The sequence below is a fragment of the Phocoena phocoena genome, chromosome 8, assembly GCF_963924675.1.
Source record: "Phocoena phocoena chromosome 8, mPhoPho1.1, whole genome shotgun sequence".
Lineage (NCBI taxonomy): Eukaryota > Metazoa > Chordata > Mammalia > Artiodactyla > Phocoenidae > Phocoena > Phocoena phocoena.
This window is the reverse complement of record NC_089226.1, coordinates 103,704,995-103,721,620: the sequence shown is the minus strand read 5'-3', so window position 1 is coordinate 103,721,620 and position 16,626 is coordinate 103,704,995. Positions and strand designations below refer to the sequence as shown.

The window sequence follows — 16,626 nt, the reverse complement described above, 5'->3', positions numbered from 1 at the left end:
AAAACAAAAAACTGAGATATTAAAAATATGTATTAATTCATTTAAAAATAACTGTAATGAACCTATTATGTGTTTACATAAAAATATTTTTATGAAAAATATCTTCTCTAAAGCAAAAACAATTTATTAAGGAGAGGGCGTCATTTTTTTATGTATATAACAGCTTTATTAGAATACAATTCAAATACTCACAATCTGCCCATTTAAAGTGTTCAATTCAGTGGCTTTTAGTATATTCAGAGTCGTGCAACCAGGACACAATCAATTTTACGACATTTTCACCACCCAAAAAAGGAACCCCATACTCATTAGCTGTCTGTCACTCTGCCAACCTTCCCATCCCTCTACCCCTAGGCAGCCACTAATTTAACTTTCTGACTCTATGGATTTGTCTATACTGGACATTTCATAAAATGGAATCATATAACATGTGGTCTTTCGTGACTGGCTTCTTTCATTTAGTATGTTTTCAAGGTTCATCAATATTGTAGCATGAATGTACTTTATTCTTTCTTTAAAAAAATTAATTAGGTTGCGTTGGGTCTTAGTTGCAGCATGTGAGCTCCTTAGTTGTGGCAGGCAGGCTCCTTAGTTGCGGCTCACGGCCTCCTTAGCTGTGGCGTGAGAACTCTTAGTTGCTGCATGCATGTGGGATCTAGTTCCCGGACCAGGGATCGAACCCAGGCCCCCTGCACTGGGAGCGAGGAGTCTTAACCACTGCGCCCTCAGGGAAGTCCCTGTACTTTATTCTTTTTTATTGCCAAGTAATACTCCATTGTATGGATATATCACATTTTATTTATTCACTCATCAATTAATGGACTTGGGTTGCTTCCACTTTTCAGCCATTATGCTGCCATGAACATTTGTGTGCAAAGTTTTGTGTGGACATGTTTTTATCTCACTTGGGTAATATTTAGGAGTGGAACTGCTAGGTCATATGGTAACTCTGTGTTTAACCTTTTGAGGAACTGCCAGACTGTTTTCCACAGTGTCTGCACCACTGTACACACCTAACAGCTGTGTATGAGGCAGATGGTATACTTTTACACTTCTGTGAATCTCTTTGACATCTGGCTTAATAAAAGACAACCAGGTTCTCATACCTGCTTCTGTAACCAATCTGTTACAAAATATTGTTTTGGTTGAGTATATTAAAAAAATCCAGACTCAGAGAGGTATGAAGTTAGAAAAAGGAAGAACGTTTTAACAGCCTTTTCAAATAATGGTGGACTATTTTTCTTTGATAGTATACCAAAACTCTACAAGTGGTAGTCTCTTAAAGGTCAGTCGCAAAGTAGAGCCTGAAACCGTATCAATAAGGTTTTATAGTCTGTTATATATTAACATCCAGTCAATTAACAGAAAATGGATATCACTGGAAAAACTGGGAAATTTGAATAAAGTCTGTAATTTAGTAAATAGTGTTGTACCAATGATAATTTCTTAGTTTTGATAAATACCATGGTTAAGAAAGATGTTAACACTGGGAGAAGCTGCGTGAGGGGTATATGGGAACTCTATGTACCACTCCTGCACCTCTTCTGTAAATTTAAAATGATTTCTAAACAAAAAGTAAAAAATAAAATCCAATCCAATGACCTGTTTTGTTCTTTGAATGGATCTTTACGCAGCACAATTTTGTGACCTCATGCATTGGTCATTTGGAAAATACTGGTTCACTGAGTTACGCGAATCTTTCAAATGTTACTCATTACACAATATAAAAAATCACGACAGTTACTATCACTACAGACCTTTTTAGGAAAGTCTTTAAGAATTGGGAAGCTGGGACTTCCTGCTGGCGCAGTGGTTAAGAATCCGCCTGCCAGTGCAGGGGACACGGGTTCGAGCCCCGGTCTGGGGAGATCCCACATGCCTCAGAGTAACTAAGCCCGTGCGCCACAACTACTGAGCCTGTGCTCTAGAGCCCATGAGCCACAACTATTGAGACTGCGCTCTAGAGCCCATGAGCCACAACTACTGAGCCTGCGCTCTAGAGCCCGTGAGCCACAGCTCCTGAGCCCACGTGCCACAACTACTGAAGCCCATGTGCCTAAAGCCTGTGCTCTGCAACAAGAGAAGCCACCGCAATGAGAAGCCTGTGCACCGTAATGAAGAGTAGCCCCCACTCACTGCAACTAGAGAAAGCCCGCGCAGCCACGAAGACCCAACGCCGCCATAAATAAATAAATAAATAAATAAATAAATAAATAAATAAATAAATAAAAAGAACTGGGAAGCTGTTAAGCTTACAGTGACAAAGACAAGTTTTCCAAAATTCTGGTTTTCACTTGAAAGCTCAAATGTCATTTATTATTGGCCAAAAATATTCTCAGTTGTTTCCCTCAAAGTGGGAAACTGTTCATTTTCTGAACGGGCTTACTCTGTTCATTTTCAAGAAAGTGTCTTCCAAATACCTGAGTCTGAATAACCAGTTTGTCTGTAAGCCCCTCTTTCAAGTACAAATGGTGTTCCATGAAAAAGCAGCTACTTCAATGCACAGCTCAGTTGTATGAGGACTTGTCCTCGAGACAACGGTAGCCTCCTCTGTGAAGCAGGAGCGCTGTATGCGCATTTCCGTTTCATCACACAGACTATTAAAAAGACGTGTATTCCAAGGTTGAGACAAAATAAATTAACAGTTTTGACTGCTTCTCCAAGGACATTCTTAAGCAAAACTGGCTTTTCCTCTCTTCCTTCTAGTTTGCGATGGTAGGCAATACAATGACTACTGACATTCTGGTGCAGCTGTCCTGATTTGCACTAAGGGCCAGCCAGCCATTTTACCAGTCATTGCTCTTGTAACTTCAATGCAAATGTCAACGTGGTGGAAAGGGCAAGTAAAGCCACAGTATTATCGTGAAAACAGTTTGGATCTTACGTATCCCCTGAGACGGTCTTAGGGAGCCCAGGCTCTGCAGACCTCATTTTGAGAGCTGCTGCTCTAGCAGCACGTAAAGGGCCTTAAAGGCAGGGGTTTGGGTGTGTTTTGTTCGCTGCTGAATCCCCTGTGCCTAGAACAATACTTGGCCTATAGCAGGTGCTCAATAAATATTTATTAGATAAATGTGTAAATGAATAAATAAGTGACTGGATAAAGGAATGGGATAACATCTGTAATTACTTTCAGCTGCTTGGAAGTCAAGCAATAAAAATTTTAGGATATTTGTAGCTTTTGGGTATAATTTAAAATTTTACAGAATGCTAAATATTTAATCGGGAAATAAAAGGCATTATTTCTTTTGGCAAAGGCATTTAACTGCGGGGATGCAAAAGCAGCAAGGAACTTTCAAAACTGTACCAACAGTGTTTGCACTGGAAAGCAACTGCTTTTAGCTATGCAAATAACTCCTGAAAACTGGAACACTGCCCGTGACCTAGAAATAGGTACGAAATCGGGAAAGGAGGAAAAGAACCGCAAGTTTCCACTCGCCCATCATGGTCCCACACTTGTTTTTTCAACCCACAGTGTCTGGAAACGTTTCACAGAATCGAGAGGAATTATGCACAAAGATGAACAGGGAGTCTGAATATAAGGGACACACAGGAAATCATAAGGAGTAATTAAAGTGTTTCAAGTTTTGAGGAGTAAATTAACATAATGTATTTATCTCAGAAAGAGAACTGAGGACCTCCGCGTATGGTTCACATACTGTGAAAATGCTACAGACGTGGGTTTTAGTGAAGCCAAGAAATTGCTGCACAACAAACAGGGGAGCCAGTAATCAAATATTCTGGTTAATAGTGAGTTTCCTTACAGCTCACGATTTTACCATGAAGTAGAACTCAGTAAATACACCATTCTTAAGGTGAAGGATTCCATCGTTTAAGGGTTCCAGAGGCACTTCAGACTCTCAGTACGCTTTAGGGATCGTCATTAAAAGGGACTGATCGGTTAAGGAAGCCCTGGTGTCGGAGTTTAATGTCTACATACGTTACTGGCTCTCTGGTTTCTAGTCCCACTTCTGCCACCTGGTATCACCTGGCAACAGGTAAATTCCTTGACCTTTCTGGAGTTCGGTTTCTCCTGAAACTGAAATTCCGAATGCTTAGAATATGAATGTTTGTGAAATACTTTGGGTCCCTTGGAGACACTGAGGTAATTTCAAGGAATTAAATGTGGGGATGATTCAGAAGACAAAACACCCCAGTAAATTTTAAACTGTCAAGTCTGAAATAATAACCTACAAGTTTCTTCCACCCTATAGAAAACTGCCAAAGCTGCTTCCCCAACCCATACATCTCCTTATACCCAGAAATCCCAGGAATAAGACCGAAACCTACACAAGCCACCCTAGTAACTTCTGAATTTCTAGCCACCCTAGTCACTTCTGAATTTCTAGATCCAGAAGCATGAACTTCTGGATCTTCATGCTAATCCTGTTAGACAGGCAGGGCAGGGAGAGCCACTTTTATCCTTCAGACAAAGAAACTAAGGTTTAAAGCGACTGAGTGCTTTAACTAAGATGCAGAACTGGGACCCAGTAGGTCGCATGAGCTCAATCGTCTTCCCACTATTGCACCTGCTTTGCTGAGTGAAGGACGAGAGAGCTGGTCCCCTACCAGCATCTCTGAAGCCCCGACAGTGGGCACAAGGTTATCTAGCTTCCTTGGGTCCTGAACAAACAATCCTGTTCAACTCACCTGTAGCTTCACAGCGATGACCACTGAGTTAAGGTCTTTGTCCATTTCTTTTAGCATGACAAGTTTCTTCAGGGTCAAGCTGAACAGCCTAGAAAAATTTTGAGAAAGAAGATCGAGTCAAATATAAGGAACTTATGAGAAAAGTGACAGACAGTCTGTTGAGGAAACGCTGCTTTACCTAAAGGAAGAATGTTAGAATGCTGTTTACTGTGTCTACCATCAGTAAAACAGCACCCCTCTTCTTTAACTTTTGTACTTGGTAAGTGTCAAAAAGGTACATTATTCTATGAATGTCTGTGGATGCCCCTTTATCTCCAGCCAAAACCAAGATGCCTTTTCACTCCTAATATGTGGGAGCAGTTTCTGGGAGCGGGACGTAGACCAGGGAGGGGCATCAGTGTTTATTTTGCTTGCCCAGTTCCAGTTCCACCTTATGTCTAATCACACCTGAAACATTTACAGACGTAAATCTGTAGCAACAAAGAGAAAATCCACACAAACAAAACAGAAACCATTTGGCAGGAAATGCTTTAAATGACCACAAATTCGATTTCAGCCAAACTTTGCTTCAAACATGCAGAAAATCTTCAGTGCCACAATGAGGAAGTTCCCCTTAATTAAAAGCAATGGGACTGTCCCTCACTCTGGAGTCTTGGCATCTCTAATGTGACTCGACCTTGGCCTCCCAAGGCAGGGCTACCCTGGGCTTCTAGGAGGAGCTGGGAGGGAAACTGCAGATGCTGCCTTTCTGCTTCTGGTTTGAGTGGTTCAAGTCCTTAAAACATCCTTTTCCCCAGTGAGGTTCTGGAGGATGGAAAGTTGTAGGTGGGATGCTGCTGACCCGAGTCAGGTCCTGAGACCCCGACTTGGTCTGGGGCTCATTTTCCCCATTTCCCATCGGTCTCACCTCTGGGCCTCCTCCTTACTCTCTAAGCTCCAGTCGCCCCGAATTCATTTCTGCTCCTCGCGTGCCCACTCTCTCACCTCTGGGCCTTCTTCCAAAGGGCAGGGCCCAGTACAGCTGCTTGGCAAATATTTGTTAATGAAGTTTAACACTTAAAATGGCCTCTAGCTAAAAACCAGGTGAACAAGAATACATGTTGAAGAAATTCATGTAATTCATGAAAAAAGGGGGACAAATCCAGATCCACAGAACTGAATTCTAATTTTGAATTCACCCTCACCCCAAACACTTGCTAAGATCTGCTGACACGAAGCAAATAAAACTCTTTCTTTCCTTTTGCTTTAAGTCACAATCAAAATCAACTGAAAGAGAGCCTATCAAGTCTTTGCATATACATTATTTCATCCAGACCTCAAAAACATGACTCTGTGTGTGTGTGTGTGTGTGTGTGTGTGTGTGTGTGTGTGTAGGGGGCGGGGTGGGGTGGGGCAGGGGGTCACTGCTCTACCCGTATAGAAGAGGAAACAGATTCTTTTTTTTCTAATTTTATTTATTTTTGCCTGCGTTGGGTTTTCGTTGCTGCATGTGGACTTTTCTCTAGTTGTGGTGAGCGGGGGGCTACTCTTAGTTGTGGTGCGTGGGCTTCTCATTGCGGTGGCTTCTCTAGTTGCGGAGCACGGGCTCTAGGCGCACGGGCTTCAGTAGTTGCCGCACACGGGCTCAGTAGTTGCCGCACACGGGCTCAGTAGTTGTGGCACATGGGCTTAGTTGCTCCACGGCATGTAGGAGCTTCCCAGACCAGGGATCGAACCCGTGTCCCCTGCACTGGCAGGCGGACTCTTAACCACTGCGCCACCAGGTTAGTCCTGGGACACAGATTCTAAACAGAGTAGTGACTCAGCTAAATTCCCACAGCTAGTAAGTGACAGAGCTAGGTTCTAACTCCAATCTCCTTGTGGTAGGCAAATAATATCTCCTAATCCTCAGAACCTGTAAACTTTTTACAGGGCAAAAGGGACTCCGCAGATGTGATTAAATTAAGGTGGAGAGATGATCCTGGATTATCTGGATGGGTCCACTACAATCACAAGTCTTTATAAGAGGGAGGCAGGAGGGCCCAAGTCAGAGAGTGAGATGTGACCACGGAAGCAGAAGTCGGAGTGATGTGTGGCTGGCTCTGAAGATGGAAGAACCCCAGGGTCAGGGGCCAAGGAATACAAGCAGCCTCTAGAAGCTGGAAAAGGCAAGAAAACCGATGCTCCCTGGAGCCTCCGGAAGAAATGCAGCCTTGCCACCGCCTTGATTTTGGCCCAGTGAAACCCAGTTTGGACTTCTGATCTCCAGAATTGTGAAAATAAATGTGTGTTTTGTTTTAAGCCACTAAGTCCGTGGTCATTTGTTACAGCAGCTGTAGGAGCTAATACGCTTCTCCTCCACTACACAGCTGCCTCCTCAGCCAATGACTGGAGCTCCCGCACCTGTGCTCCTAAAACACGCTCAGGTCTGTTAAACTGGAGTCAGCACGGTTCGTGCTCGCCGCCCCCTCTCCCCGCCCATCAACAGCTACCCACAGCATCACTTGTTTCTCCTTTCCCTTCAGAGTAGAAACGTGCTGGCCCAAAAGGAACTCTGGTTCTGCCAACACGCAAGGGATTATTACACTTCACATAGTTGACTACTAAGAAATGTTACTAACTTACACTGTTCAGCTGATTTCCAAGCCTTGTTGGAGGGGAAAGGGAAGGGACACAACTGGGATGAGCAAATGGAAAGGACTGGACATGCCCAATTTTGTTCACCTAAGGCTGCCGACTACAAATGCTTCTGGTAAGTTGGGTTTTGCTTTGTTTCCAAAGCACCTACAGACGGATGCACTGGTGCTGAATAAACTCACTGCAAGAAGAAAAGAGTCACAGGAATAAACTGGGAACATGCGCGTTTCTTCCCCTCTGCTTGGGATCCTTCACCCTCTCACACATTCCACATGTTGAGAGAGCATCTCCTGTACGCCAGGCACTGGGTTAGCGGGAGCTTAGAGGACATAGTCCACAGCCTCAGGGAGATTACACAGTCTGGTGGAGAAGACAAGCAACGACTTAACACGACACTTCTTGTCCTCAGCTCTTCTATGCCCCATGAGGCTCTGGACCATCTTTCCTCTTACATAACATATAAAATATTGTAATAGGTAATGTGGTGGAATTTTGTTAGGAGGGAAAAACACATCATATACCAATAAATATTTGGTGAATAAATAAACAAACCTGTAGGCCACAGCACCTTATGTCAAGAAGAAAGCCAACAATGATCTAGTACCTTAGGTCACAAAATAATAACAAGACTGGATGTGTTTAGTGTTTGCTCAGAAACCAGACATGCCACATTGACTTCCATACTATTGGCAATCAGTTCAACAGGTCCTTTTGTTTGTTTTTAATGGTATCACTCAAGGGGATGTGGGGACTTAAATGTATTCTGGTTCTTCAAAGCATAAGAAAATGTGACTCATTAAGCATCTACCATGTACCAGTTGCTTGAGATACATTTCACTATTCCGTGTAAGTCTTACAATAATTCTAAGAGGTGGGGTACTCTCCCTAGCTTACAGATAAGGATGTTGAGAAGGATTAAGAAACTTGCCCAAGGTCACACAAGAAAGTGGTTGAGCCAAGATGCAAACTTACGTTTATCTTAGGTCAGAACCCAATTAAAATTAGTACAGGGCACTTATTTGAAAGTAAGAAGAAATTACTTTAATCACAAGTAAATATTTCCAACATATATCTTAATACAATGGGAAAACTCTGGGTAAATAAGACACATTTCTCCTTAAACCCACACTCACACAATACTGATTGAAACAGTCCCAGATATAGTTCTGAGGATGACTGAGTCTGGCAAGATGTTCCGACGGAGGTGTCTCAACAAGTAAGAGGCTGAGTTAGATGCTGATCCTAGGGTTTTTTGTTACCATATGTTTTATCGGTTGGGCACGTCATATGCCGTAAAAATACAGTACCCGAGGCCTGAAAGAAGAGTCCTTCCCTGACCATACTCCAGCTTTAATCAGTTTTTCTACAGCAGAAAATAACTTTACACTAAAATCATAAAGACTGGTAATTCCAAGTGCTAGTGAACGTGTGGACTAACCAGAAGCCCCATACGTGGCTGGTAAGAGTGCAACATCAGACAGATATCTGAGAAACCACCTGGTAGCTTATTAATAGATATTAAATATATGCCTATTCCTCTGCCCAGGTCCCAAGAGAAGCCGAGAAAAACGAGGGCACAGGCCACACAGAGACAGAATGTTCAGAGCAGCCCTAAACTGGAAATAGCCTAAGTGTCCACTAACAGGATGGACCAACGAATTGTGGCATACAAAGACGACAAGCTACTGATGCATGGGACAACGTGGACAAACTTCAGAAACACTGTGCTAAGCTAAAAAAGGCAGACACAAAAGACTGTATGATTCCACTCATATGAAGTTCAAGGATAGGTAAGACCAACGCATGGCGACAGGAGCCAGTTCAGTAACTGAGGCAGGTGGAGTCATTGACTGGGAAGGGTCATAAGGGAACCCTTTGGGGGTGACTGAGACACCCACGACGGTGGCCACGTGGATATTCACACCTGCAAAAATCCACAGAGCTGCTTTATATTCAAGACCCAGGCACCACACTGTACACAAACTACACATCAAAAAAAAAATTTTTAAGACCAGAATGAAGGCTTTAGAGTCAGACATAACCTGGTCTGAATTACAGTTCTGTCATATTACTCTGTCAGTCATCCATCAGCCTACGCTGAGCTAGTCACTGTTCCAGTCACTTGCGATGCATCAGTAAACAAAACAGACACAATTCTTGTCATGGAATTTATATTCTAGAGAAAAAACAGTCAATAACAATAAACATAATTATTAAATAAATTACATAGTATGTTAGATTGTGTTAAAATAGAGCTAGGTGAGGGGGACTGTGAGTGTGAGGCAGAGGAGGGCAGGGAGCATTGTAATTCTAAGTAAGGTGGCCAGGGTAGGCCTCACTGAGAAGTTCTAGATTAAGGGAAAGAAGTGCAAAGGAGCACACCTGGTCTGTTTGAGAAATATTAAGGCCAGTGGAGCTGAAGCAGAGGGAGCAAGGGTGACAGTGGTATGGGACAAGGTCAAACACATGCTTTGTGGGTAGCGGAGCCATTCCAGCCATGCAGAGCTTTGTAAACCACAGTAAGGATCTGGTTCTTACTCTGCAAGAAATGGGGAGCCAATGGCTTTAAGTGAGAGAGACATGACCTGTTTTACACTTTAATAGGATTCTTTTAGCTGCTCTATTAGGACAGAATGGAGGGAAGCCAAGGGAAAAGGGGAAAAGGTTGAGAGAAAGCAACCTCAGTAGTGCAAGCAACAGACGGCAGAGGTTTGGAGGGTAGGGGCAGTGGAGGTGGTAAAAAGTGGTTTGAATTCTGGATATATTGTTGAAAATAGAGGCTTTGGGGCCTGAACATCTGGAAAGATGGGGTTATCATTAACTGAGATGGGGAAAGCTCTGGGCAAGGCTGGTTTAAGGGAGTTTAAGATTGAGAGTTCAATTTTGGACGTTCTAAATTTGAGATGTCTAGTAGAGATGTTGAGCAGAGAGTTAAGATACACAAGTCTGCCTGTGGGCTGGGAACATCGAGACGGAAGTGCGGCATAAAGATGGAATTTAAAATCAGGAGGATGAGTGAGTGTACAGAGAAGAGGACCAGGATTGAGCCCAAGAATATTTCAACATTAAGACAGAGAGATGAAGAGGATGAACTAGCAAAGGATATGAAGAAGAATTAACCAGTGAGGCAGGGGGAATATCAAATGAACGCGATATTCTAGAAGCCAAGAGGGAATGGTCAGCTGTATCACTTGCTGCTGATGGGTCAAGAGGGGCACTGAAAACTGATCACTGAATTTAGCGATATGGAAGCCACTGAGGACCTCAACAAGGGCGGTTTCACTGGAAGAGTGAAAACGAAAGCCAAACTGGAATAAATTTAAGAGAGAATGGGAGGAAAGGAACTGGGAGACAGCAAATCTGTTTCAATCTTAGCTCTATCCCCATATCCTGACTGTAAACTTCCTGTCCAACAGAAATACAGTGCAAGCCACATTTGTAATTTAAACTTCTCCTGATAGCCATATTTTTTAAAAAGTAAAAACAAAGGTGAAATTAACTTTAGTAATATATTTTATTTAACTCAATATATCCAAAATATTATAAACAATATATTAAAATATCAATATATGTAAAAAGAATAACATACCTCAACCAAGTAGGTTTTATCTCAGGAATGCAGGACTTCCCTGGTGGCACAGTGGTTAAGACTCCATGCTCCCAATGCAGGGGGCCTGGGTTTGATCCCTGCTCAGGGAACTAGATCCCACGTGCATGCCGCAACTAAGAGTTTGCATGCCGTAACTAAGGAGCCCACCTGCTGCAACTAAGACTCAGTGCAACCAAATAAATTAAGAAAGAAAAAGGTATCTAAGATTGGAATTTATTTTCAGATGATGTGATTATCTATATAGAAAATTTGATGTAATCTTCAAAAAATATTAGAATAATAAGTGAGTTTAGAAAAGTTGCAGGAAACAAGATCAATATAATCAATATACAAAAATCAATGGTATTTCTATATACTGGCAACAAATAATTAGAAATTGAAACTTGAAAAAATACAGTTTACAACTGCATCCAAAAAAATGACATATACAGGGATAAATCTGACAAATAACGTACAAGACCTACACACTGAAAATTATAAAACATTGCTGAGAGAAATTAAAGAAGACCTAAATAGAGAGACATAGATTGTTTGAGTTGGATACCCAATTAAAAAAATGGAATTTCAATTCATACCTTAAGTTGTCTACAGAAATTAATTCAAAATGGACTACAAATCTAAATGTAAACATAAAATTATAAAACTTCTAAGGAAAAAACACAGGAGAAAATATTTGGAACCTTGGGTTAGGCAAAGATTCCTTAGACATGACACCAAAGAACAATCCCTAAAAGAAAAAAATGAGAAAACTGGACTTTGTCAAAATGAATTTGAAAGATGCTATTAAGAGAATGAAAAGACAAGCCATAGAGTGGGATAAAATACTTGCAAATCACCTATTTGATAACAGATTGGTGTCCAGAATATGTAGAGAATTCTCAAATTTTGATGTTAAGAAAACAAACATCCCAGTGAAAAAAATGGGCAAATGTTTTGATCAAACACTTCACCAAAGAAGGTATACAGAAGGCAAGACATATGAAGAGATGCTCAACCTTACCAGTCATTAGGAAAATGCAAATTACAATCACAATGAGAGACCACTACCTTCCTGCTTGAAAATCGAAATTTAAAAGACTGGTCATTACTCACTGTTGGTGAGGACGTGGAGCAACTGAAACTCACACTGTGGACGGGAATGTAAAATGTACAGTCACTCTGGAAAACAGTTCAGCAGTTTCTTTTTTTTTTTGCAGTACGCGGGCCTCGGGAGGCGGACTCTCAACCACTGCGCCACCAGGGAAGCCCTAGCAGTTTCTTAAAAAGTTATACTCACACCTACCATATGATCCAGTCATTCCACTCCTGTGTATTTACCCAAGAGAAAAGGAAATATATATTCCCATACAAAGAACTGTACCTAAATGTTCACAGCAGCTTTATTTGAAATAGCCCCAAACTAGAAACCACCTAAATGTCCATCAACAGACGAATGGATAAACAAACTGGTATATCCACACAATGGAATATTACTCAACAATAAAAAGGGATGAACTACTGATGCACATGACATGAATGAACTCAAAATAATTCTGAGTGAAAGAAGCCAAAAAAGAGGTACAAAGTGTTCTAGAGAATGCAAACCTTTAGTGACAGAAGGCAGACCTGTGGTTACCTTAGGATGGGGATGGGGTGGCGGTGTACAGAAAAGCATTAACGAGCAGGCCCCAGAAAAGGCCTGCTTACAGGATGGGCCCTTGCCTGACATTTGGTACTTGGATCTTGGGAGGGCTTCCAGAACTGGTAAGAGTGGCTCTCTGTGCCTAAACCGTTTTTTACAAATGATGAGGTTTATGCTGAATACATGTTGCCCTCTATCTGCTAGGAAGAGGGTACCCAACTGGCCAGCCCCCAGCAAGAATCTGGGCAGTACGTCTCTAAGGAGCTTCCCTGGTAAGAACATTTCATATGCGTTGTCACAATCCAGTGCTGGAGGAATTAGGTCCTGTGTGGCTCCAATGGGGAAGGACTCTTGGAATCTTGTACCTGGTTTCCTCTAGACTTTATCCATGTACTTTTCCCCCGACTTTGCTTTTGTATCCTGTAACTGAAATAAATCATAGCTGTGACTACAACTATATACTGAGTCCTGTGAGTTCTCCTAAGAATCATCAAACCTGGACTTCACTGGTGGCGCAGTGGTTAAGAATCTGCCTGCCAATGCAGGGGATACGGGTTCAAGCCCTGGGCCGGGAAGATCCCACATGCCGCGGAGCAACTAAGCCCGTGAGCCACAACTACTGAGCCTGCACTCTGGAGTCTGCGAGCCACAACTACTGAAGGCCCTGTGCCTAGAGCCCATGCTCCGCAACAACAGAAGCCACCACAATGAGAAGCCCGTGCACCGCAACGAAGAGTAGCCCCCACTCGCCGCAACTAGAGAAAGCCTGCGCACAGCAACAAAGACCCAATGCAGCCAAAAAAATTAATTAATTTAAAAAAAAAGAAAAGAATCAGTGATCTTGGGGACCCCCGACATAGAGGGGGCGGGAAGGAGCAATTACAAAGGGTACATTGGAGTGATGGATATGTTCATGATCTTCACTGTGGTGATGGTTTCAGTGTATTTGTGTCAAAAGTTGTCAAATTAGACACTTTAAATATGTGCAGTTTGCTGTATATCAATTATACTTCAATAAAGCTGTTTTTAAATTTTATTTATATTTTATTTATTTATTTTTGCCTGCATTGGGCCTTCGTTGCTGCGCACGGGCTTTCCCTAGTTGTGGCAAGCGGGGGCTACTCTTCATTGTGGTGTGCGGGCTTCTCCTTGCAGTGGCTTCTCGTTGCAGAACATGGGCACTAGGTACGCAGAATCAGTAGTTGTGGCTCGCGGGCTCTAGAGCGCAGGCTCAGTAGTTGTGGCGCACGGGCTTAGTTGCTCTGCAGCATGTGGGATCTTCCTGGACCAGCAATTGAACCCGTGTCCCCTGCATTGGCAGGAGGATTGTTTTGTTTTGTTTTGTTTTTTGCAGTATGCGGGTCTCTCACTGTTGTGGCCTCTCCCGTTGCAGAGCACAGGCTCCGGATGCGCAGGCTCAGCGGCCATGGCTCACGGGCCCAGCTGTTCCGCGGTATGCGGGATCCCCCCGGACCGGGGCACGAACCTGTGTCCCTTGCATTGGCAGGCGGACTCTCAACCACTGTGCCACCAGGAGAGCCCAGCAGGAGGATTCTTAACCACTGCACCACCAGAGAAGTCCAAAGCTGTTTTGTTTTAAAAGGAAGGTTCTACCCAGTGTGCTAGAGTCTGCTAATTGCCTACCCAACATCTATCTTCCCCTTCCTACTTAATAAAAGAGCACCAGTTTTTAGCTGAGCATGTTTCTTCCTGAAATAAAAGACCATGCTTTCCGGCTTCCTTTGCAGCTAGGTGAGAACACGTGACTGAAATCTGGCCAATGTGTAAGTGGACGTATTAGGTAGGACATGTGGGAAGATTTTTTTTTAAGGGAGCTCACTCACGTGACAGGACCCTCTTTTGTCCTTTCTCCTTCTTCTGGTCTGTGATGCAGGCTGATGGCCTGAGCTCTGGCAGCTAACTTGGACCATGAGGAAACTGTGATAATTCAATCCATGTGTCAGGAACGTCAGTTAGAAAGAGAGGAGCCAGGATCCCTGACGACACCATGGGAGCTGCTCTATCAGCCCTGGACTGTTCACCTCTGGAGTTTTTATTTTTTATGTGAGAAAGCAATAAGCCGCTATCTTATATAAATCTTTTCTTATTTTTTGTTATATGCAGGTAAAGCTATTCTTTTTTAAAAATTAATTAATTTATTTTGGCTGCATTGGGTCTTTGCTGCTGCGTGCGGGCTTTCTCTAGTTGCGGCAAGCGGGCTTCTCTTGCTGCGGAGTGCAGGCTCCAGGCACACGGGCTTCAGTAGTTGTGGCACGCAGGCTCAGTAGTTGTGGCTCATAGGCTCTAGAGTGCAGGCTCAGTAGTTGTGGCACACAGGCTTAGCTGCTCCGTGGCATGTGGGATCTTCCCCGACCAGGGCTCGAACACGTGTCCCCTGCATTGGCAGGCGGATTCTTAACCACTGCGCCACCAGGGAAGTCCCGGTAAACCTATTATTAATATACGGGAATAGATTCCCAAGATATTAGGACTTCAGTCACCAGCTCCCAGATACGTTTAAGAAAACCAGCTGAATTATTCCTAGAGTCCATTTTAATGGGTGATGCCCTATGAGGAAATCCCAACTCCCATCCTTATGGAAGGAAAGGAAGTTTTCTCAAAAGTTGAAGGAAAAAAAGATTCTTTCCATGATCCCTAAAAGAACCAAATCCCTAGTCTTCTGCACTTCAGAGAGCTAACTAGGAATCTCCACAGTACAGAGGGTTGGAAGCAGGTCCCACAGCACCACTTAAAAATATGGGAGCTGAATGAAGAACCCTCTGTACCCCACCCTCCTACCCACCTCCTCATCTGGGGATGAGGTGGGAGGGCAGTTCTAGCTAAAAGTCCTTAATCAAAGGGGGTTTCAAATCGAAGGTATGGCTGGGCTTCTCCAGCTAGTCCACCTCTGGAACGTCAGTGAAAAGCCAGACAGAGAAAGGCATGCCTCTAGGTACTAGAACTCAAAGAAATCAATGGTTTAAAGTAAAACAATATCACAAAGATGGCTGGAATCCAAAGGACTTATAAAGGATGATCCCAGGTTATTCAGCTCAAAGATAATCTTGCTCTCTGCAAAGGAATTTTGAAAATATATTGATAACAGGACTTGTTTACTGTCATTTTTTTTTTTTTGCACGGTATGTGGGCCTCTCACTGTTGTGGCCTCTCCCGTTGTGGAGCACAGGCTCCGGACACGCAGGCTCAGCGGCCATGGCTCACGGGCCCAGCTGCTCCGCGGCATGTGGGATCTTCCCGGACCGGGGCACGAACCCGCGTCCCCTGCATCGGCAGGCTGACTCTCAACCACTGCGCCACCAGGGAAGCCCTTTACTGTCATTTTTAAAGACTCCACTTGGAAATCTTAGTTAAGTCCCTTATTAACAAAATAATAAAACATCAAATCATGGTCCCCTGATTACTCAAAGTGGTCCTTCCTTCTGCATCTTGATCTTTTCCTGATCCCACCCCTTATTTCCTTGTTGTAACCCTGGTGACCCCTTTGCCTGTTTTCTCACATAAAATGAAGATAACCCTTTCTACTTAATAACACTGTGATCCGGATTAATTGAGAGACTGAAATGCAGCACAGGGCCTGCCATATGGTGAGATGCGGTAAACGCTACACTTGGACCCATCAGCATTACCATTGTCATCATCATCATCACTCTTACTTGTTTACTGTTTAAGCCTGTGTTTGGTTAGCTCTTCTATGGGATCAACTTCTATGGGATCAACTTCCTTCCAATAAGAGCAGTGAGGCAACTGCCCTTGTAAAGAGGAGGAAGCTCCTGGTCTCTACCCTCATTCTCTGCACTGAGCCATTTCTCTCCCACTGCACGGGCACTCGAGCCCTTGCGGAGAACATCCTCACTGTGATCATCCACATGAAGGATGAAGTCAGAGGAACACTGACGGCATCTAGAATTGGGTTAAAGACCTTCTCTTTGCCCAGCAAGATCTCCATCAACCATTACTGTACGTCTTCTCTGAACTTCAGCTCTATGCTAGAAGATGTGAGGTACATAGAAACATGAGGCATAATCTCTGCTTTTGAGCAGTTTTTGAGAGGACGGGAATTAAGTATATTGAACAATTTGTCAACAAATGTAACACTGCATACATAATGCAA

General features: G+C 43.2%; 1 protein-coding gene across 1 annotated transcript in view; it reads right to left on the bottom strand.

Annotated features, from left to right (window-relative positions):
• PACS1 (phosphofurin acidic cluster sorting protein 1) overlaps nt 1-16,626 on the bottom strand; it is a 136,407-nt gene that overhangs the window by 31,738 nt on the left and 88,043 nt on the right. Inside the window, exon 2 of the mRNA XM_065881368.1 lies at nt 4,648-4,735. Coding sequence (XP_065737440.1) covers nt 4,648-4,735 — 88 coding nt within the window. The remainder of the gene's footprint in view (nt 1-4,647; nt 4,736-16,626) is intronic.